The sequence below is a fragment of the Girardinichthys multiradiatus genome, chromosome 15, assembly GCF_021462225.1.
Source record: "Girardinichthys multiradiatus isolate DD_20200921_A chromosome 15, DD_fGirMul_XY1, whole genome shotgun sequence".
NCBI lineage: Eukaryota > Metazoa > Chordata > Actinopteri > Cyprinodontiformes > Goodeidae > Girardinichthys > Girardinichthys multiradiatus.
The window spans coordinates 24801766-24824605 of NC_061808.1; the positions used below are offsets into that span (position 1 = coordinate 24801766).

The 22840-nt window shown below is 39.4% G+C and overlaps 3 protein-coding genes across 4 annotated transcripts; 1 reads left to right on the top strand and 2 right to left on the bottom strand.

Annotated features, from left to right (window-relative positions):
* Nucleotides 1-2289: 2289 nt before the first annotated feature.
* On the top strand, nt 2290-4643 carry fkbp3 (FKBP prolyl isomerase 3). 2 transcript variants are annotated; one of them, XM_047388323.1, is made up of 7 exons: nt 2290-2422; nt 2614-2715; nt 2806-2907; nt 3004-3139; nt 3276-3343; nt 4162-4259; nt 4416-4643. In XM_047388323.1, the coding sequence occupies exons 1-7, from the start codon at nt 2318-2320 to the stop codon at nt 4468-4470; spliced, it is 666 nt and encodes a 221-aa protein (XP_047244279.1). In that variant the 5' UTR covers nt 2290-2317; the 3' UTR covers nt 4471-4643. The 2 variants fall into 2 exon arrangements, with proteins under 2 accessions (XP_047244279.1, XP_047244280.1); XM_047388324.1 differs by lacking the exon at nt 2614-2715 and having other exon boundaries at nt 2310-2422.
* Nucleotides 4644-7635: 2992 nt separating this feature from the next.
* Nucleotides 7636-9785, bottom strand: faua (FAU ubiquitin like and ribosomal protein S30 fusion a). The gene is made up of 5 exons (XM_047388294.1): nt 9708-9785; nt 8489-8570; nt 8214-8358; nt 7959-8014; nt 7636-7858 (listed from the first exon to the last, which is right to left on the bottom strand). Exons 2-5 carry the CDS (start codon nt 8561-8563, stop codon nt 7733-7735), a joined length of 402 nt encoding a protein of 133 aa, XP_047244250.1. The 5' UTR covers nt 8564-8570; nt 9708-9785; the 3' UTR covers nt 7636-7732.
* A 453-nt stretch (nt 9786-10238) lies between these two features.
* prpf39 (PRP39 pre-mRNA processing factor 39 homolog (yeast)) lies at nt 10239-17462 on the bottom strand. Its single transcript, XM_047388949.1, has 15 exons — nt 17310-17462; nt 15834-16230; nt 15482-15672; nt 15216-15341; nt 14638-14756; nt 14382-14549; nt 14081-14261; nt 13592-13699; nt 13342-13506; nt 12746-12872; nt 11713-11981; nt 11372-11556; nt 11208-11291; nt 10942-11056; nt 10239-10853 (listed from the first exon to the last, which is right to left on the bottom strand). The coding sequence occupies exons 2-15, from the start codon at nt 16195-16197 to the stop codon at nt 10764-10766; spliced, it is 2292 nt and encodes a 763-aa protein (XP_047244905.1). The 5' UTR covers nt 16198-16230; nt 17310-17462; the 3' UTR covers nt 10239-10763.
* Between the last annotated feature and the right edge of the window lie 5378 nt (nt 17463-22840).

Consider the following 22840-nt stretch of genomic DNA (forward strand, 5'->3'; position numbering starts at 1 on the left):
GGAGCACTTCATGCTTCCATCTGCTGAAAAGCTTTATGGAGATGAAGATTTCATTTTTCAGCACCACCTGGCACCTGCTCACAGTGCCAAAACCACTGGTAAATGGTTTACTGACCATGGTATCACTGTGCTCAATTGGCCTGCCAACTCTCCTGACCTGAACCCCATAGAAAATCTGTGGGATATTGTGAAGAGAACGTTGAGAGACTCAAGATCCAACACTCTGGATGAGCTAAAGGCCGCTATCGAAGCATCCTGGGCCTCCATAAGACCTCAGCAGTGCTACAGGCTGATTGCCTCCATGCCACGCCACATTGAAGCAGTCATTTCTGCAAAAGGATTCCCGACCAAGTATTGAGTGCATAACTGTACATGATTATTTGAAGGTTGATGTTTTTTGTATTAAAAACACTTTTCTTTTATTGGTCGGATGAAATATGCTAATTTTGTGAGATAGGAATGTTGGGTTTTCATGAGCTGTATGCCAAAATCATCTGTATTAAGACAATAAAAGACCTGAAATATTTCAGTTAGTGTGCAATGAATCTAAAATATATGAATGTTAAATTTTCATCATTACATTATGGAAAATAATTAACTTTATCACAATATGCTAATATTTTGAGAAGGACCTGTATAAATAAAAAGGTGCATTTGCAACATCTGTATGCTGTTGTTTTGTACTCTATTGAATGTTCATCAGAGAAACAGTGGGAAGAAACTGTCTCTGTGGCGGCTGGTTTTAGTAAACAGTGCTCTGTAGCAGCGGCCTGAAGGTAAAGCTCTGAACATTTTATGTGCAGGGTGTGTGGGGTCTGCAGAGATTTTAGCAGCTCTTTTCCTGACCCTAGACCTGTATAAGTCCTGGATGGAGGGAAGGTCAGCCCTGATTATTCTCTCTGCAGTTCTGATTATTTGTTGCAGTCTGCACTTGTCCTGTTTTGTGGATGAGCCAAACCACACTGAGATGGATGAAGACAGGACAGACTGAATGATGGCAGTGTAGAAGATGACCAACAGCTCCTGTGGAAGGTTGAACTTCTTGAGTTGCCTCAGGAAGTACAGTTTCTGCTGGGCCTTCTTTCGAACAGTGTCTATATGTGAAGACCATCTCAGGTCCTCAGAGATGGTGGTTCCTAAGAACCAGAAGTGGTCCACAGCCAAGAAGGAAAAGACTGTCTTAGACAGTCTTAGGAGAAGACTGTTCAGAATGAAGGTTGTTCTCAAACCTTTTATTGCTCTCAGAAGATGGATCATTTCCTGGTTTTCATTCTGTAGTGGAGCAAATCTGTTTTGGAGGGAATTCCATTATTTCCAGCTGTCTCACTCCTATCAGTTGTTGTGACAGCAGCTCGCTGTCGAAGTCTCCTTTTCCCAGGGGAAACGGGGGCATTTCTCTGTAATTCTGCCCATTCTAATTTATTTAATTGCTGAGATTTTCCAGTGAGTCGTCCACCTTGATTTTTTGGGCATGCGCCTAAAACATGCCAGGAGAGTCTGCCGGTAGGTTTATTCTCAGTGTTCTGATTCCCAGCTGAGTCGTTGAGCTGACTGTCACTGTTTGGAATCACAGGCAGAGTTGAATCATCGCTGTACCCCATATTCACCTCCACATTCACTTTTAGTCGATGGATTTTCATCTCCAAAACATCCAATTTCTGTAAAAGTTTGTCGAAGTCCTCTGTGGTGAAGGGAGGCATTTTGTGCTGATTTGCTGGCATCAACTCAAGAAAAACTCAAGCAGAATAATACTTTGAAAATTAGATATATAAACATGTATCTGATACAGACTGTTTTTCTGCGGAGAAAACAATCTAGGATACATAGATCGGCTTTATTCATGAAATAGGCATCAAATTAGAAAAAAAAACCTTAAAAATCTTTATTCCAGCATTTTTCTCTCTATTAATAAATTAGTTGCCACGCAATCTTTTTCCACTAGGTGGCAGGGCAAAAACAAGGAGTTGCAACATTGACTGGATAATATTTGAAATATGAAACACAATCTAATATACAGTAATAATAATAATAACATTTAGCAAATATTTTAAAATAAAATATGAAAAAATTTAATATTAGAAATATATTTTATACAGCCTATAAGTTATAAACATAAAGCTGAGATGTTAACTAGATAATACTTATCTATATCATGTATATTTAATAAAGCTATTTTAGTAAATATTTTAATGAACATAAACTGGGACATAACCACTGAGAGGTTTACTGAATACAAACTTTTTAGAGTGTGTATTTAAAGGGACAGGACGTGAATACATCCCCCCCGAGTTCAAAGTTCATTAGCTCGCCTCTCAAAATGGCGGCTGAGTCAACACGGGAGTGGAGCGATGAGCAGCTCAAAAGTGATGATTTGCCTAAAAAAGATGTAATAAAGTTCCTCCAGGACAATGCGGCGCACTCGGTATGGTTACCACTTTAGTGCTGCCTCGGTTTCAGTCACAATCGTTTCTTTGTAATCCCCCACGTTGACCTGCAAGCATGCTGCAGAGTTAGCATAGTGGAACAGCATGAGAAAGATGCTAGCGTTCAAAACCCCTATGAAGTAACGCATGAAGTGTGTTGATATTCTCCGTTGTGCGTTTTGTCTTTCAGTTCCTCAATGAACACAAATTGCTGGGAAATATTAAAAATGTGGCAAAAACTGCAAAGAAAGAGCAGCTGGTCATTGCTTACAATCAGCTCTTTGAGAGCAAAGTGGGTGATGCTAACAATGAACCTTTTTATATTGTCGACTGCATCATCAGCTGCCTGAATGAATGAAAGGTTTTAACTTGTGTCTTGCAGAGGTTTAAAGGCACAGATCCAGTGGAGGACGTAACCGAGCTGGTTAAAGCTGTGAAGGTTGAAGAGAAGCCCAAAGAAGTCAAAGCAGAAGCTGTGGATGAGGTGCTCAGCTCATGGCTTATATTAATTGACTTTTTATTACCTCCTAACTTGGTATAGAACATCTTTAAGACTCCTCTCCTTTACTGCTTGTTTCAGGGGCCACCAAAATATACCAAAGCGGTGCTGAAGAAAGGAGACAAGACGAACTTCCCAAAGAAGGGGGACCCTGTGAGCTGCTGGTACACTGGTACCCTGGAAGACGGGACAGTCTTTGACACAAATATCCCCGCGGGTATGCCTGCATCCACATGAAGTAACTCACTGAATGTTTTGCGCAATCTCCAGGCCACTTCGGAACCAATGTAAACCACCCCAATCCCTTTTTTTTTCCTTCTCATCTTTAAAACATAACTTTTCTCCATCTGCAGCAGCAAAAAAGAAGAAGCAAGCCAAACCTCTGAGTTTTAAAGTGGGCATGGGCAAAGTCATCAGAGGGGTACGTCATTAACTTTTGTACTTATATGGCATACAGCTCCAGTCAAAGGTGTACATTTTACTCATCATGTGGACAAATCACTTTGGGCTCCTAATGAATCATTTAAATCCCTCTTTTTTTTCAAGGTGGACAATAATACAAGATAGAAACTTACGGTATTTTTTAAATGTAATGTTAAGTTTGAATTTATTGTTGATTTTTATCTAAACCACACAGGCTCAAATATATACCTAAAAAAAACTGGGAGAGTAATGAAAAAAGAAGACCTCCAAATTCTTTTTAACTTCACCTCAAATCAGCAGCTAGATGGTAGAAAGTTGGACAAAACTAGAAGGGCCAATGATGCAAAACACATCGTTTTTGCAATAGGTAACATGAAGCTTCTGGTTTGCTCAGACCTCCACCCAAGTATATGGACTATAACTAACAGCTGGTTTTGTGCTAGGAGAACCACCAAATTAAATGAAATGGATGAATTCTGATAGGAAGAGTGGTCAAATGTCCAACAAATATTTCCAACCAGAAATATTTAGCTTGTTGATGGCAACATGCCGTTGGTTTCTTTGCAACTGGAAAAATCGACATTCATCCAAATATTATTAGAAGTGTATTTATGCATTTAAGCCTGTATGTATACTTTAGATGCTGTGTGGATTAGAGGAGACGACGCTGAATCATTTAAGATGTCTTATCTGTCTTCTTCAAAACATAAGGGGTTAAATGTCTCATCACCAGTCCAAAGTCTGTATGACATTCATGCTGATGAGTGTCTGGAAACCTTTGACAGAACTGAATGTGCATTTTTGTTCTCACCACAGTGGGATGAGGCCCTTCTGACAATGAGCAAGGGCGAAACAGCACGACTGGAGATCGAACCTGAATGGGCTTATGGAAAAAAGGGCCTCCCTGAGTCCAAGTATCCTTTTCTCTTTATTTATCTGTAAGGTGCAGTGTTATTGTGGTTTTGTACAAATGTTTTTTGTTTACACATTTGGGCTTAGATTTGTGCTGCTAATCAGTTAATTTCCTGCTTATTTTATGCAAAATATTTCCTTAATTCCTGTTCCACCAGAATTCCACCGAATGCCAAGCTGATTTTTGAAGTGGAGCTGGTGTCTGTGGATTAAATATGTGCCGACAAAATTTCAAGCTGTTTTTTCCCCCTGAAAATTTAAGTTTACAGATTTTGGACTGTACTGCACTCGGCACCGATATCTACCGTCATGCCTTTGTCAGTATACTCATCAGGAGCAAATAATTGCTGGTCATTTCAAATACTGAATAAAATAAATAAAAAGAGGGATGACTTTTCAGTCTTTATAAAAAAATGACAGTGAAGTGAGTTCTGTTCTTTTTTTTTTTTTTGTACAATATAGATCATAAGCTTGTTTCACTTAAATCTGATTTTTATTTCAGATGTCACCAAATTGCTTTTATGTTGACAAGAACGTACCATAGTGCTCTCACTGAATAATTGAATAGCAATAAAAAAATTGTCACTTCATTGACACAGTTTAACTTGCATGCTAGCAAAAACTGGTCAGACATTTTAGTATTACCTGGTTTTCCCATATTCAAGACCATCTAGTGCTAGACTGATAAATCATTACAATGGAAACAGCTGTTTTGTCAATGCCAGTTACCTTTTAAATCAACCACTTGTCCCAAATAAAGATACTTTCCATAATGCATCAGTTCTTCAGCTTTGTTAAAGACTTTTTGGGGGTCATTAGGAAGACCAAGTTAAGATACCATAATCCTTGATTGGTGTTTTTCAGCTCCATTATGCAAGGTTACCCATCTATAACCTCTTTAGGGGTTTTGTGAAGTTTGAGCACAAAATAACATGCACAAATCTAACTGATTTTTTCTGAGAATTGACATACTCTAAACAATTTTTAATGTTTTTCAAATGGAAGTGGTAATTCTGGCCTTCCTTGGCTGCTGGTTGAATAAAACCTGGTTGGATTGTGACACTTTTTTTTTTTTTTTTTAATCTGTGAGCATTGTGCTTACAGCAGACATGCTGGTTGTGTGTATAGAAGCCGTGTGGTGAATAGCTGAAACCGGTTTTGCGGTTACGTCATTATGTGGAGTTAATTTTCTGATTTAACTGAATTTAGTGTTTGTAGAAATGGTTTATATCAGCTTTTAGCCAAGATTCTACTATTTCTGTGGAGACCACATATGCTTTACTAATGGAACTTGCAGTAAAGTAAGTAGAAGAAAAAAAAAGTTACATTATGCCCCCAGTACTGGGGATTGGGTTTAAGAGGCTGAGCCCTTTTACACAATAGTTGTTGGACAACTTAACCCTATTAATGAAATCCTGCTTTTTTGAAGCCACATCTTTTGAATATACACTGCTCAAAAAATTAAAGGCAACACTTAAACAACACAATATAACTCAAAGTGAATCAAACTTCTGTGAAATCAAACTCTCCACTTAGGAAGCAACACTGATTGACAATTAATTTCACATGATGTTGTTCAAATGGAAAAGACAACAGGGGGAAATCTTTGTGGATTAGCAAGACACTCAATAAAGGAGTGGTTCTGCAGGTGGGGACCACAGACCACTTCTCAGTACCTATGCTTTCTGGCTGATGTTTTGGTCACTTTTGAATGTTGGTGGTGCTTTCACACTCGTGGTAGAATGAGACGGACTCTACAACCCACACAAGTGGATCAGATAGTGCAGCTCATCCAGGATGGCACATCAATGTGAGCTGTGGCAAGAAGGTTTGCTGTGTCTGTCAGCGTAGTGTCCAGAACCTGGAGGCGCTACCAGGAGACAGGCCAGTACACCAGGAGACATGGAGGAGGCCGTAGGAGGGCAACAACCCAGCAGCAGGACCGCTACCTCCACCTTTGTGCAAGGAGGAACAGGAGGAGCACTGCCAGAGACCTGCAAAATGACCTCCAGCAGGCCACAAATGTGCATGTGTCTGCACAAACGGTTAGAAACCGACTCCATGAGGATGGTCTGAGGGCCCGACGTCCACAAATGGGGGTTGTGCTCACAGCCCAACACCCTGCAGGACGCTTGGCATTTGCCAGAGAACACCAGGATTGGCAAATTCACCACTGGTGCCCTGTGCTCTTCACAGATGAAAGCAGGTTCACACTGACCACATGTGACAGACGTGACGGAGTCTGGAGACACCATGGAGAGCGATCTGCTGCCTGCAACATCCTTCAGCATGACCGGTTTGGCAGTGGGTCAGTAATGGTGTGGGGTGGCATTTCTTTGGAGGGCCGCATGGCCCTCCATGTGCTCGCCAGAGGTAGCCTGACTGCCATTAGGTACCGAGATGAGATCCTCAGACCCCTTGTGAGACCATATGCTGGTGCGGTTGGCCCTGGGTTCCTCCTAATGCAGGACAATGCTAGACCTCATGTGGCTGGAGTGTCTGCAGTTCCTGCAAGATGAAGACATTGAAGCTATGGACTGGCCCGCCCGTTCCCCAGACCTGAATCCGATTGAGCACATCTGGGACATCATGTCTCGCTCCATCCACCAACGTCACGTTGCACCACAGACTGTCCAGGAGTTGGTGGATGCTTTAGTCCAGGTCTGAGATGAGATCCCTCAAGAGACCATCCGCCGTCTCATCAGGATCATGTCCAGGGGTTGTAGGGAGGTCATACAGGAACATGGAGGCCACACACAATACTGAGCCTCATTTTGACTTGTTTTAAGGACATTACATCAAAGTTGGATCAGCCTGTAGTGTTTTACCACTTTAATTTTGTGTGTGACTCCAAATCCAGGCCTCCATTGGTTAATACATTTGATTTCCATTGATGATTTTTGTGCGATTTTGTTGTCAGCACATTCAACTTTGTACAGAACAAAGTATTCAATGAGAATATTTCATTCATTCAGATCTAGGATGTGTTATTTGAGTGTTCCCTTTATTTTTTTGAGCAGTGCACATTCAGAGCACAGGCAGTAGATAGGGTTATAAGATTTAAGAAATTAAAATCAGTCTTTTTCAAGAGCTGAATACGTTTTTTGGGTTTCATGGGAAAAAGGCAGTATTGTTCAGTGATCTTTGCTCCAAACAAAAACCTCATTTAGAACTTTCAGCGAAACAAATACGATCACAGCAATTTTGGTAGAAAAGTTGCTATAAGCAGCAATAGAAGTAGAAGTTCTAACTATATTAAATGTAAGACTTCACCAAGGCCTACAATTACATTTTTTCCTTTTAAGGACACACAGAAACCCTATTAAAAAAAAACGCTGGTTTGCTAGTGAGCCAGAATGAAGACATTACTAGATGAAGCCAAGTCAAATATCTTTTATTCTGTACAAGACAATGTTTAACTTGGTAAAAAACTGACAGCTGTTGTCGTTATTTCTCCCTCAGAGCATTGAAGCAATTAGGAGTTTGCGTTGGGGCCCTTCTTCTTTCCAAAGGTGGGCACAACATTCACAAAGCGCCTGTTGTACTGGATGCGGCGCTTGGCACGGCCAGTCTTCTTTTTTTTTTTCTCCTGCTTGTCAACCTTGAAAAACACAAAAATCTCAGTGATTTTCTTAGGTTAATAAAATAAATGACTGCAGTGACTTCTGCAACAAAATAAAACAAATTACAGGATACTTTACCTTGGGAGTCTGTCCTCTTACTTTTCCAGCACGAGCAAGAGAACCGTGCACCTTACCTGGAAGAAACAACACACTCAGAGATGCTCCCAAAAGCCTCACTATATTCATATTTTGCTTTGTGTCCCCTTAACTACAATAACTTTCCATAACAATTTCAAATGACCTAAATGCCACAGTATCAAACAACTATGGAGCTAAACTTATACAAAAGCCAATCGACATTGCACTTCCCAATAAAGCTTTATATATACTGACCTCCGAGCAGCCTGCCGGCCACCTCCAGAGTACAGTGCTCAGTCACACCACAGGTTGCCAGGGAGGCATCATCCTCTAGTGGGGACCCAGCGAGCAACAGCACCTGGTCCTCAACCAGGAGTCCTTCCAGAGCCTGGACATGGGCCTGGAAGATACCAGAGTCAAGCCATCTTTAAAATACTACTCAAAAAAAACTTTAAAGACTGAAGTTAAAAACAAAGCAATCTTGAGTCTTTAAAGCATTTATCCTTTCAGCTTGTATTTTTATTTGTTACCTTGATCTGGCCAACAGTCTCCTGTCCGGTCACTTCAAGAGTGTGAGTGTTCTGGGCACGCAAGAAGAGCTGCATCTTTACACTGGAAGAGGAGAAAAAGAGGTTAGGAATGAGTAATGAATCTGTCGCTGGATTTACAATTAGGCTACTGACAAACCTTTGGGCTTCCAAACCTGTGTTTTATCTATCAGAAGGGTAGATTATTTTAATCGATATAAAAACAGCCAGTTATTGTTTGTGAGTACCTATAATCTGAAGACCATCTGATTAAATATGCGAGTACATACCTTACTAACCCCAGACAAATAAATTGTGTCCAAATAGCTAGAAATAGTGCAAGTGGGGTTGCTAGGTTCTGAAATTAAGCTTTGAGTTTTTTTAAACAATGTTAATACAAATATTCCTACAAAGACTGACTTAAAAAGGCATTTAAATTGAATGCATTTTGTTGTTCTGCAAGAATGGTAAAAATATCAAATTTTCTACACTAAAATACTTAACCTTTCTGCTGAATAAAGGAGTCCGTTAATATTTATTCTAACGGAAAACATTTAACACAGAATGTTGAGGTAGAAATATCCGTCGTTTACAAATTGTACTTGTTTTTTTTTTTTATAAATATTCTGTTTTGGGTGACCTGTTTTATTGTAAATTGAGAGACTACATGCCCCAGAATTCCGGATCTTAAGACGCTTAACTTCTTGGCTGATTAAAACTAAATCTAGTCTTAAAACGAGCTTGAGTGAGTCGACCTACTTCCAAGTTACTATCGTGGCTTTTTGGTGCAACACATGGACAATCTGCGACCCTTAAACTTATTTGTTACAGCTTTACATCGAGTCAACATGTCGGCCTTTCGATCGGAAACCGCCAGTGTACTGGCGCAACATTTAATAACGACGACAGCAATAGATTTTGACCACAGCATTAAAGATATATATTTGAGAATTTATTCGAGAGAAAAATACACCGCTGCAAAACTTTAGATAAAGAAACTAGGGGTACTCTTCTAGCAAACTCTGTGCTAGCTTAGCTTAGCCTAGCCACATGGAACATGCGTTTTACAGAAGTCGCTCTACAATATGCAAAATACAGATTTGGAACAGAAAATCTAACCAAAAAACATTGTGGCTACTAATAGAAATACCGAATCTGCAAAGTTAAGTGTTCGTGGTTACGTCTTGAAAAGAAATTATGGCAGAAAATGAAGGCGTCTCACCTCGTTTGATGCTAGTCGTTCCACGCTAAGCATAAAAAGGAATGTCTAAGGGGCAGCACAGCGCATGTGCAGATTTACGTAACGTTTAGCGGAAGCAACAGTGACGCCCATGACACTCAGCAGGAGATTAACTTAATTTGATCCCGAGGCACTTCCAAATAAAAAGATGTTAATAAAAAATTTACAAATAACCTATAAAAAAAAATTCTAACCTCAGTAAAAACAACAGAGAAGCTGTGGTTATATCTTTGCTAGGCAATAATATAATAAAGTTCAAAGAGCTAAAGGTTAGGATATGAATTATCTTCATAACTCGTTATTGCTCATTTCATGTGATCACGTGACTCAAATTGCTGAACCACTAAAATTACAATCGCAGGCAAAACGTGTTTATTCCAGCTCCTAATAAGGAAATGTTCTTCTATAAAAGGAACAAATCTGCATGTGATAAACATGCATGTTTTGTAAACAAGATATTGCTATGCCACCATAGATACTTCAAATCAATTACTTCATGTCATGAAACAGGAGTCTTGAGGATATCAATCTCTTTATTAGGAAATCAGTTCAAAATAAAAAACAAGGAGCTCTTCATGGAAACTATCATGAAATTTTTACATGTCTTACTGTATGGAAAGAAGACATGACTCAAGAAACATACATAAATGTTTCTCTAACAACTTTATAGCCATAACAAAGAAAAACCAAACTAAATCAGTCAATCTAAAATTAAAAAGCCTTTGTCTTGTATAGGACAAAAACAAAAAAAATCAATTTGCCTTCAAACAACACTTAATAAATCAACAGATTGATACAATATATCTAATTACTGTTTAAAAACCAACTGATTTACATTCTACCGTTGAGAACCAAAGTTGTTCTAACACAGGGATGTAGCATGACGTTTTATTAGCAAACAGTAAATAACAGTAGTGGAAAAAAACAAAAAAAGGTTATCCTGCTCAGTGTGCGGCTGAATTAAAATCTCCTCGACACCCAGGTAATTTGCTCTGCTTCAAGATTTAAAGACAGAAAAAGATGTGTCTCAATCTTTCATCATGTAGGAGGAGGAGGGTAGTATTGGTTGTACTGGGCATACTGGTTGTACTGCCCCCAGGAATTTTGTCCCCAACCACCATACTGTTGCTAATAAAGAAACAGAAATAGATTAATGACTGGATACATTAACTGGATTGGATCAACATTTCCAACAAAACATTCTACAAAAACCTACCTGGTACCAGTTGTAGTTGTATGCAGAATTGTTTGCCTGCATGTCCGTCATTGCATTTGCTGCAGCGGCAGAAGCATCATCTACTCTCTGCCTCTTTCCATCAGGTTCTTGAGAGCTTGAGAAGAAGATTCAAATTAGATCATTTTTCTGACTTGAAGACCATCGTGGCACTGCATTTCTATCCTTAGGGTCTAAACAATGCTTGGTGTCTGAGAACATGAAAATGCAACATGTTAATGCGTGATCCAAGCCGTTTCCTCACCCACCTGTCATATCCATTCTCAGCCTTCCTCTTTAAAGACTCGTTTTCTTTCTGTAGATTTTGTTGTTCCTCATATGCAGCCACAAGCCTAAGCAGTGAATCAAAAAATACTGATCAGACAAAGTTTTACTTAAAAGTAACAGTCTATTCTTAACTCATTTAACTTACGCATTGATGTCACTGCCGAAATCTTCTAAGAATTCAACTTTGCGCTGGGAGAAAACAATGCGGGATTCCAGGGGCAGTTGGCTCCTTAGGGCCTGGTCAAAACAAGCCAAGATCTCCACCTCATTCTGTGTCACATCTCCATTGAATTCCAGCTCCAGCAGGTTTAAGTATAGTCTTGAACTGGTCTGCAAAGGCAAAAACACATATATTAAATACAATGCTATGCAACTGATACAGCTAGCAACATTTGTCTTCCTGAAAAAATTTTAACTCTTCAGTCAAAAAAAAAAAAAAAAAAAAAAGAAATTCATATGCATTTTGTCATATCAACAAATCCTTACCTGGTCTTTCTCAATAGCATCAAGAAGCACCTTCTTTGCCTTGCTAAGACTTCTTTGCACCTTCACCAGGTGCCTAGCCAACTTTACAGCATAGAACGATGACTCTGTGGCATTGTTGGCAGACTCCATTGCTTCCTTTAACAGTGCCTCAGCTTCTTCCAAGTTGCCGCGGCGACGCTCCAGACTGACTCTCCGTAGACGAACCATGGCCAAACCTGGGATTGTTTCCTCCAAGGTCTTCAGGATTCCACGAGCCTCTTCCATGTTGCCTAGACAGAGATAAATACATTGACCCTAGTTCATTTACTTGCGCCATATTAAATGATTGCAAAGGTGAAGAGGTTTCTGTCTTTTGGTTAACTTGAAAAGGTCATGCCTTTGTTTCATCCTGCCTGGACTATTGTAATATTTTTTATGCTGGAATTAAAGGGTCACAGGTTGGCCGACTGCAGTTGGTCCAAAAGGCTGCAGCTTGACTTTTAACTGGCACATCCAAGCAAACCACATTACTTCCAGACTGGCTTCTTTGCACTGGCTGCTTGAGTGTTTAAGAACCGATTTTAAAATGTGTTGTTTGTTTTTAAATCTTTAGATTGACTGGCAACGCATTATCTTAACAGCAACAACTTCTGAGACATAATGTTCAACAAGAATGATCTCAAACACACATTAAAACCCTTTTGAAAGTTTGTGAAATATGCTTGAAAGTCAACTAGTGACAGGAGACTATTTAAATGATTGTTACTTTTCAAAAGAATAAAATTAAATATCAAGCCACTATTATGTCAGCGTGACCCTAACCCAACCCCAAAGAATATTTGTCCAAAGACAGTGGGTATATGCATGTATATATTTGAGCCTATGTGGATTAGGTAAAATCCCCTAATAAAAACTTGTCTGATGAATTAATAATGATTTAAACCAATCATTAAAATGGCAAATTAATATGACATTCATGCTACTAAACTGCAGGCGACTGATAAATTAGTTCAAATTGACAGTCTGACTCAGTTTTTCTTAATGATATACATACCTTGTTGCTCCTCAAAGGCTGCCCACAGAAGGTGGATGGAAGGTTTTTTGAGCAGATGTATAGAGCAGGCCTTCTTGTACACATGTCTCGCACCATCAACACTGAAGCCTTCTAGATATTTTGCATACTTCAGAGTGGAAAAAAGGAAAGCAAGTTGGGAGAAAGGCAAGAGGACAGAGGAAAAAAGAAAAGAAGAGAAAAGGCAAAAGAGACAAAACATTTTTAACCTGTTTATACAGTTCACGCACACAGTGAATTGCTTCACAGACAAGATCGTTTTTAGAAATTTTCTGTGTAAACCCATCAGCACCTTCATGGAACCAATTAGATAAGTTTCTGTAAGGTAGTGGGAGACGAAGAAGATGCAACGTAGTAGTTGGCAAATGCTGCAGTCAAATCTTGTGTGGCAAGCTGGCCATCCCCTAATGCAACAGATACAGTCACATATCAACGTTACACGCAAAGAGTGCAGGAGGTTTTTCTGTTTTTGGTTTTTTTCTTGTTTTTTTTTTTAACTGATTCGATGTGATTATCAACGTTGATGGGGAAGTGCAGGGAGGCAGCAGCAACGAGACGCGAGTTCAAGCCCAAAATACCTTGATCCAGAACTCCTCGTAGAGGGCACACGCGATGAGGCATCGTTCAAAGAGAACCACCACTCGCTCTGGCGTCCCATTTTCAATTTCGAAGTCCAGGTACTCCTTCCAGTTGTTTAGCTGCGTCTTCTCCAAGGCTTTGACGTGGAAGTATGGTCGCTTAATCTGAAAAGTAAAAAATTACTTAGAAAATGATCCATCATGAAAAATTATTTTACTGTAAATATGGATGGAAAGAAAGAAAGCATACCCCTTCTTCAAAGGCCCAGCGCTTGCTGACTTCATGCTCGTTGTGGTTGAACAATTCCTGCCGAGCCTCAATCACCTTGTGCCGCATGTTTTCAATTTCTGTCACCCTCTACATAAAAACACACATAAAGAACTAGATCAGCATTTTTTTGTTTCTCTCCAGCACAACATTGTCCACTTGATGAATACTGCTAGTCCTGCAACCAAGGATTTACATCACCATGATGTTGCCAGAGACAAGAAGCCTGTAGAAGGGACAGGAAAGTTTGCACCCTGCACAGCTGGGTTCAAAGGAGCCCCGGTTGATCCTTTTAGTTTAAAGCGAGTCCCTTACTGGATCTCCTGGCTTGGCTGGTGACATAGAAACACTTCTTCAAACCTGAACATTTTTTACCTATGTTATCATGGACAACAGGAAAGCTCCTGCTAAACCTGCAAGTGGAATTTTGTCAGTTTTCTCCCTTACTAGGAATGGCAACCTCATTCTTACCTTAGCAGGATCTGCAAGGTCCTCGGTACCAGGTGGCAGCTCCTCCTGAGGAATGTTTGCGTCTCCATCTTCACCAACCATTCCAGACAGGCAAGATTTAGAGAGCTCGAGTCTAAGCTGAACAAACTCCTCTTCTGACAAAAAGTATTTGGGGTGGTTGCCCTGCACGTGATCTTTGAACCTGCGCATACAAAACCAAATTTTATTCTTAGTGCTCAGTGAAACAAAAAAGATGAAGTGCAACTCAAGAAGTTAAAAATATATATATTTAAAAAGAAAAGCTGCTCATCCTTCTGCGTACCTCTGAAAGTGCTGAGAATACAACTGTGTTGGGATGCCCATGATGCGATCGTAGATGGTGGTGACATTAGCCAGCTTCTGCTGTTCTGTTTCCCAGGTTATGTAGGACTCCCAAAGGCGATCAGATCGGAAATCTGTGCCTGCTGCAAGCACTGCATGTTCATATGAGCTATCAGAAAATAAAATAAAGGTATGTTTACTGATAATGCCATGGGTTGCAAGTAAGTGACATTTTTGGCAAAGAATGTTTTACTCACGCTCGAATTCGTCCCTCTGTCTCTGGGTCATTGGGGTCCGAGTTTTCTTTTATAAAAGTGAGGTAGTGAAGCCAAAGGTCCACACTGAGAGGGATAGCCTGTAAGCCTCTTCTGTACACCTTGGTAGAAGGAATTTGAAAAAAAAAAATTGTCACAAGCTGAAACTGTTTTATGATGCTCTAAAAACATTTAACAGTTTTGACATGCACAATGGATAAAGATTTGAGTGCAAACCAAATAGTTTGGAGTTTTCCTACTTTTATTGTGCAGCAATGTTTGCCAACCCTGGTGTTCGAGACATTATCCAGTATGTTTTAGGCCTGTCCCTACTCCTAAACACTTGATTCAAAGTAATCAATTACCCCAAGGGCTATATTTAACAACCAGGGTAATTACTAGTCAAATAAAATTTGGTATGTTGAAACAGTTAAACATCTACATACAACATGCAAGACATAGCTTGAACACTAGGGTGGGGACACACTAGTTATAGACTGTCACAATAACACTAATTCTGTCTAGCTGCTCCTCAGACTAAAAAGGAATAATCAAGAAACAAGTCCCAGAGAAACATTTACCTCTTCTGCAACCTGTATATTGCCATGCTTTTTCTCAAGATCTGCGTATTTCTTCCAGTAGCCATAGCAGTAAGGATAACGTAGGAAGAATACATCAAACGACTTTCTTGCAGCTGTAAGAAGATTCTGCAAAAGACACAAAGAATAAACAGACATTACAATTCCAGTTCTAAATGAAAAAGTAAGGTACATACACCATGATAGAGCCAGACTGAAATATGTCACTACCGTATTACATGCAAATGTAATAATCTGCATTTTCTTACTTCTTGTTCCACATATTGCAGCAGTGCAACCCAAGCATTGAAGTCTTCTGGGCTGTCTTCACAGATCTTATAAAGTTTTTCAAACTCTGAGGGTAGGCTTGGTTCGGTAGGAACAGAGGCTTCCTGTGAACTTTCTTTGGCTGGTTCTTCCAGCTCCATACCATCCTCTAACTGTGATGCTTCAGTACCATCTAGACATGATGGACCATGAGAAAAGACAAAATCAAATTAAAGTAATATCACAACAGAAAAAGTTACATTCATTTGCTACGTGATGAAATTGACCCGTAGTTGCTGTCTTTTTCTAAAAAACACTATATGACGTTAAACTACATTAGCTATTGTTGGTTACCTTGACTTCCATCCTGAACAACAGCCTCTGGCTGAGACTCAGACGCATATTCCACTGCTTGGTCTGCTTCCTCTGTAGGTGGTGGTGGTGGAGGAGGTGGCGGTGGAGGTGGATGCTGCTCTTGGAAAAGAGAAGCAGTGGCAAGCTGAAACTGTTCCACAGCCTTCTCCACAGATCCCAGTTCCGGGGAGTTTATTTGTTGGTTTTGCTGCTGCTCATCCTGAGAAGAATCTGAACCCTCCGGCACTATGTTAGCGACTGGTTGTGGAGGAACTTGGTCCAAAGACCAGTCTGCTGCTTGAGCAGGAAGGTTAGGAAGAAATGCATTCCCATTACTCTCCATGGTGGACTCAGTGTCCAGCATTCCAGTAAGAATGACACCTTTAGAATTACAGGCCTGTTGAAAAACACATTTTGATTGATATATGACTTTAAACATGTGAAATACTTATTTTACAAGCAAACCCAAAGGAAAAAAGCAGTTAAAAACATGGCAATTTTAAAGATTTTTGCCTGCATTCACCTTTCTTTTCTTTTAACTTAAAATTAATAAACCAATATGCTGATGGTAGAAGTACGGTACAGAAATGGTATTAGATATGCCATTTAAAATAGCACCTGCACAAAAACAGAAGATAGCTTCTTAATCAATATATTTAAGTGGTCTTGATTGATTTTGATTAATAAAAGGCACTTTGAAGCAGACAAATAATTTTCCAGAACTCGTTTGAAGACATGCTATCATCCCAGGTTAACAAAAACCCAAACTGGAACCCAGTACCCGTGGTACATCATTAAACCCAATGACACACTAAGTTTCAATTTAGTTAAACATTTACATTAAATTTAAAGACTATTTTTTAAATGTATCAGCGCCAAAAATAAACTCAATCAACTAGTCTGCAGAAGCGCCAGCTGGTGGTGCAACAAGATACTTCCTAGCTTTAATTTCAAATTCCCCCCCAAGTTCGAGTTAACTTACTAAAAATAATATCGGCACTATGTGTTATATATACTCAACACCTTAGCATACCCTATTTAAGAACTTGATGTTTAAAAAAGCCTGGTAGAGTTACAGTCGATAAGGTTTGCTTAAATGAGGCGATGTCTCATCCGGGTGATCGTTTGCTCAAAGTTCAGTGTTAAATTAGGCCTCTAAGCCTGTCTACTTGCCGCGAATGTTAAGCTAGCTAGCTTAACAGCATAGCCATTTTCACGAGAGCATTATTTTTTTAATCATTATTTTATTATATAAGCAAATTATATTCCCACCTACTGAACTAAAATATCGAGTCAACAAATTAACACAACTATAAGTAAACGAAATGTTTCCAATTTCTTTCGTCCTCAGTTAGCAACACGTACCAGGTTGCCTGTCCGGTTATCGTCTCCACCAACGTGGCTAGCGTTAGCACTGTGTCGAATTGTAGTCATTTAAAGCAAAGAAAGACCAACATTGTAAAACAAAAATCTCACCTGCAGCTCCCAAGTCACCGATGTCAATCTTATAAAACGTTAAATAGTCTCCAAAGTTATAACCCAACAACCGCAAGGCGCGCGTCACCCACCATACCTATCAACTTGGAAGAAGAACAGGAGCAAAGTGCGCATGCCTGCTCAAAACACCATAGTGACACGCTAAACGGGGTTCCCATGCAAAAGTGCAGGGGCTGAGCCTTTTTTTTCACAAACTTTATTTACTCATAGCCAAAGCGAGGAAAAAATAATATTAACATTTAAGAACATCTTTTAACATAAGCAAAAATATAAAAAAAATACTTAAAAAAAACAAACAATTAAGTTGCCAAGACTTTAAAACAAGGCGGGGAAGGCAAAGCAACATAACAAGAGGTCAAGCCATCATTGTGCGTAATTATACCTAGTGTCAAACACAACTGAAACTGCTTAGAACTCACTGGCTGTTAAAGTGGCTCCAAAATTCCTGCAAACTGAAAAGCCTTCCTTATTATTCCACACCTAATTTACCAATAATTTACCAACAGAATATTATTTTTTAACCAGTTTTTAAAAAAAATAAAAATTTGTTTTCATGACAACAATATTCTTGTTCCAAACTAAACGTTTAGCTGGGGAGAAGCTTTAGATAAGAAACCAGGCTATACAGACCAAACGTTTGGACACACCTTCTCAATCAAAGAGTTTTCTTTATTTTCATGACTATGAATATTGTAGCTTCACACTGAAGGCATCAAAACTATGAATTAACATATGTGGAATTATATACTGAACAAAAAAGTGTGAAACAACTGAAAATATGTCTTATATTCTTGGTTCTTCAAAGTAGCCACCTTTTGCTTTGATTACTGCTCCGCACACTCTTGGCATTCTGTTGATGAGCTTCAAGAGGTAGTTACCTGAAATGGTTTTCACTTCACAGGTGTGCCCTTTCAGGTTTAATAAGTGGCATTTCAAGCCTTATAAATGGGGTTGGGACCATCAGTTGTGTTGTGCAGGAGGTGGATACAGTACACAGGTGGTAGTCCTACTAAATAGACTGTTAGAATTTGTATTATTGCAAGAAAAAAGCAGCTAAGTAAAGAAAAACGAGTGGCCATGATTACTTTAAGAAATGAAGGTCAGTCAGTCCGAACAATTGGGAAAACTTTGAAAGTGTCCCCAAGTGCAGTCGCAAAAACCATCAAGCGCTACAAAGAAACTGGCTCACATGAGTACCGCCCCAGGAAAGGAAGACCAAGAGTCACCTCTGCTGCGGACAATAAGTTCATCCGAGTCACCAGCCTCAGAAATCGCAGGTTAACAGCAGCTCAGATTAGAAAACAGGTCAATGCCACACAGAGTTCTAGCAGCAGACACATCTCTAGAACAACTGTTAAGAGGAGAATGTGTGAATCAAGCCTTCATAGTAAAATAGCTGCTAGAAAACCACTGCTAAGGACAGGCAACAAGCAGAAGAGACTTGTTTGGGCTAAAGAACACAAGCGATGGACATTAGACCAGTGGAAATCTGTGGTTTGGTCTGACGAGTCCAAGTTTGAGATCTTTGGTTCTAACCACCGTGTCTTTGTGCGGCGCAGAAGAGGTGAACGGATGGACTCTACATGCCTGGTTCCCACCGTGAAGCATGGAGGAGGAGGTGTGATGGTGTGGGGGTGCTTTGCTGGTGACACTGTTGGGGATTTATTCAAAATTGAAGGCATACTGAACCAGCATGGCTACCACAGCATCTTGCAGCGGCATGCTATTCCATCCGGTTTGCGTTTAGTTGGACCATCATTTATTTTTCAACAGGACAATGATCTCAAACACACCTCCAGGCTGTGTAAGGGCTATTTAACCAAGAAGGAGAGTGATGGGGTGCTGCGCCAGATGACCTGGCCTCCACAATCACCGGACCTGAACCCAATTGAGATGGTTTGGGGTGAGCTGGACCGCAGAGTGAAGGCAAAAGGGCCAACAAGTGCTAAGCATCTCTGGGAACTCCTTCAAGACTGTTGGAAAACCATTTCAGGTGACTACCTCTTGAAGCTCATCAACAGAATGCCAAGAGTGTGTGGAGCAGTAATCAAAGCAAATGGTGGCTACTTTGAAGAACCTAGAATATAAGACATATTTTCAGTTGTTTCACACTTTTTTGTTCAGTATATAATTCCACATGTGTTAATTCATAGTTTTGATGCCTTCAGTGTGAAGCTACAATATTCATAGTCATGAAAATAAAGAAAACTTGTTGAATGAGAAGGTGTGTCCAAACTTTTGATATGTACTGTGTGTGTGTATATGTATATATATATATATATATATATAAAATAAAAGTTTAATGTCAGTTGAATTCGAAAGTGTTGAACTGATCAAATAAAGTCTTTCCAGTTGTCAGTTTTATTGAAAACGTAAAAAAAATATTTGGTTTTCAGATGAAAAGGAACCTTTAAAAATGCGTTCTTATAGTTTGAATTTTAGTTTTATTATCAGAGCCAATCCAAGGCAATATGCAGCCCTAAAGGGAATTAAATCTGGGAGCCCTTCCAACTAGCATCTGGTACCATAGCTCCACTTCTACTAATTTTATATAATCAATTCATTTCAATGTTTATGCATTGTACATGAACCCAGGGATCAGACTAGGAAGCAGGGTCGTAGTTTAATACTCCTCTCTGCAGCTTCTGTACTGCTACCCACCCATTACCCTATTAAGACAGTGTCTCACCCACGGCCAAAATTGAATAGATTAAAAAATAATCTAAAAGGAGGAAATCAGGAAAATCTCATAAAAATAAACACAACTCAGACTAAAAAGAAAAATAAAACAATTAAATATGGCTTACTGAACATAAGATCTCTCTCTTCAAAGACTTTGCTAGTTAGTGACCTGATTTGTGACAATCAGATTGATTTATTTTGCCTCACAGAAACCTGGCTGCAGCAAGAGGATTATGTTACTATAAATGAGTCAACTCCTACTAATTATTAAAATTATCACATTCCTCGAAATACTGGGCGAGGAGGAGGAGTAGCAACCATCTTTCAGTCCAATTTATTGATTAGTCCCAGACCAATCAATAGCTACAACTCTTTTGAACATTTAATCCTTAGTTTTCCTCATCCAAATTGCAAAGCACTAAAACCACTTCTGTTTGTTGTTGTGTACCGTCCACCGGGCACTTACTCTCAATTTTTAGATCAGTTTTCAGACCTTTTATCTGATTTAGTGTTGAATACAGATAAAGTTATTATAGTGGGGGATTTTAACATTCATGTTGACACTGAAAGTGAAAGCCTAAATATAGCCTTTAATACCATCTTAGACTCAACTGGCTTTGCTCAAAACATTAACAAACCTACCCACCTTTGTCTTCATTCTCTGGACCTTGTGCTGACATATGGCATTGAGTGTAAAGACATAACAATATTTTCTCATAACCCTGTCCTGTCTGACCATTTCTTAGTAACCTTTGAATTTAATTTAACCGAGTACTCCACAGCTAAACGAAAATTTCATTATAGTAGATCATTATCAGACAATGCTGTAACAACCTTTAAAGAATTTGTTCCACTTTTAATTTCTTATTATCACAGGAAAACACAGTGGAGGGCAATAATTTTGTTTCTTCCCCTTCACAAATTGATTCTCTTGTTCATAGTGTTACTTCATCATCTCGTGATGCATTAGACAATGCAGCCCCCTTGAAAAAGAAGGTAATTATTCATAAGAGGCTGGCTCCCTGGTTTAATTCAGAGCTGCATACTTTAAAGCACAATGTTAGAAAATTGGAGAGAAAATGGCACTCTACACACCTAGAGGATTCCTACTTAATCTGGAAAAATAGCCTACTGTTGTATAAAAAGACACTTCACCAAGCTAGAACAGCTTATTTCTCATCATTAATAGAAGAGAACAAGAATAATCCTAGGTTTCTCTTTAGTACAGTTGCTAAACCTACACAGAGTTATAGCTCTGTTGAGCCATCCATTCCCTTAGCTCTCAGCAGTCATGACTTTAAGGGATTCTTCTTAAATAAAATTGATACGATCGATCACAATATTCTCTTAGAAAGGCTGGAATATGTTGTAGGGTTCAGGGGAACAGCGCTAGGCTGGTTAAATCTTATTTGTCTGACAGATTCCAGTTTGTTCATGTAAATGACAAATCATCTTTAAACTCCAGGGTTAATTGTGGAGTACCACAGGGTTCAGTACTTCGGCCAATTCTCCTTACTATATATATATGCTTCCAATAAGTAAAATTATCAGGCAGCATAGGATACATTTTCACTGTTACGCTGATGATACTCAGCTTTACTCATCCATAAATCCTGATGAGCCCAACCAGTAAGATAGACAACTAGCATGTCTTGAAGACATAAAAACTTGGATGACTTTAAATTTTCTGCTTCTAAATTCAGACAAGACAGAAGTTGTTGTCTTTGGACCGGAGTCTTTAAAAAAGAAACTGCTTAGTCAATCACTTAACCTGGATGGCATTAAATTGACCTCTGGTAATAAAGTAAAAAACCTTAGTGTTATTTTTGACCAGGATGTGTCATTTAAATCGCATATTAAACAGGGTTCTAGGATTTCCTTCTTTCACCTCTGGAACATTGCCAAAATTAGAAATATGCTATCAAGGAGTGACGCTGAAAAACTAGTCCATGCTTTTGTTACTTCAAGGCTGGACTATTGTAATTCGTTACTATCAGGATGTCCACAAAATGCAGTTAAAAGCCTTCAGCTGATTCAAAATGCTGCAGCAAGAGTTCTGATGAAAGTTAAAAAGAGAGATCATATTTCTCCTATTTTAGCTTCCCTTCATTGGCTCCCTGTTAAGTCCAGAATAGAATTTAAAATTCTCCTCCTCACATATAAAGCCCTTAATGATCTAGCTCCATCATACATCAGAGATCTGATTGTTCCATATGTTCCTAACAGAGCACTTTGTTCTCAGACTGCAGGTTTACTGGTGGTTCCTAGAGTCTCTAGAAATAGAATGGGAGGCAGATCCTTTAGTTATCAGGCTCCTCTCCTGTGGAACCAGCTCCCAGCTTTAGTCCGTGAGGCAGACACCCTGTCTACTTTTAAGGCTAGGCTTAAAACTTTCCTTTTTGATAAAGCTTATAGTTAGAGTGGCTTAGGTTATCCTGAGGTATCTCTGTAGTTATGCTGCTATAGGCTTAGGCTGCTGGAGGACATAATGACCACTTTCACCCTCTTCGCTACATTCTCACACTACTCTCCAATTTTGCATTATTTGCTGTTATTTCAGCTTTTAACTTTATGTTCTCTCTCTTTTCTCTACCTAGAAGCTACACCTGGCCTGATTCTGTGTCTACCTGTGACACCTTTCTGGAGGGGTGCATCGTCCAAGCTTCTGCTGCCAACAACTTAATGCTCACCCTCTACCGATAATCTACATGGCCCTGACTTTCAGTGTTTAACCCTTTCTCTCTCCTAGACATAGCTACAGACTGAGCTTCTACTGTAACTAACTCTATGTGCTCTCTTTCAGACTCTAACCTTGAAAACTGGCTTAG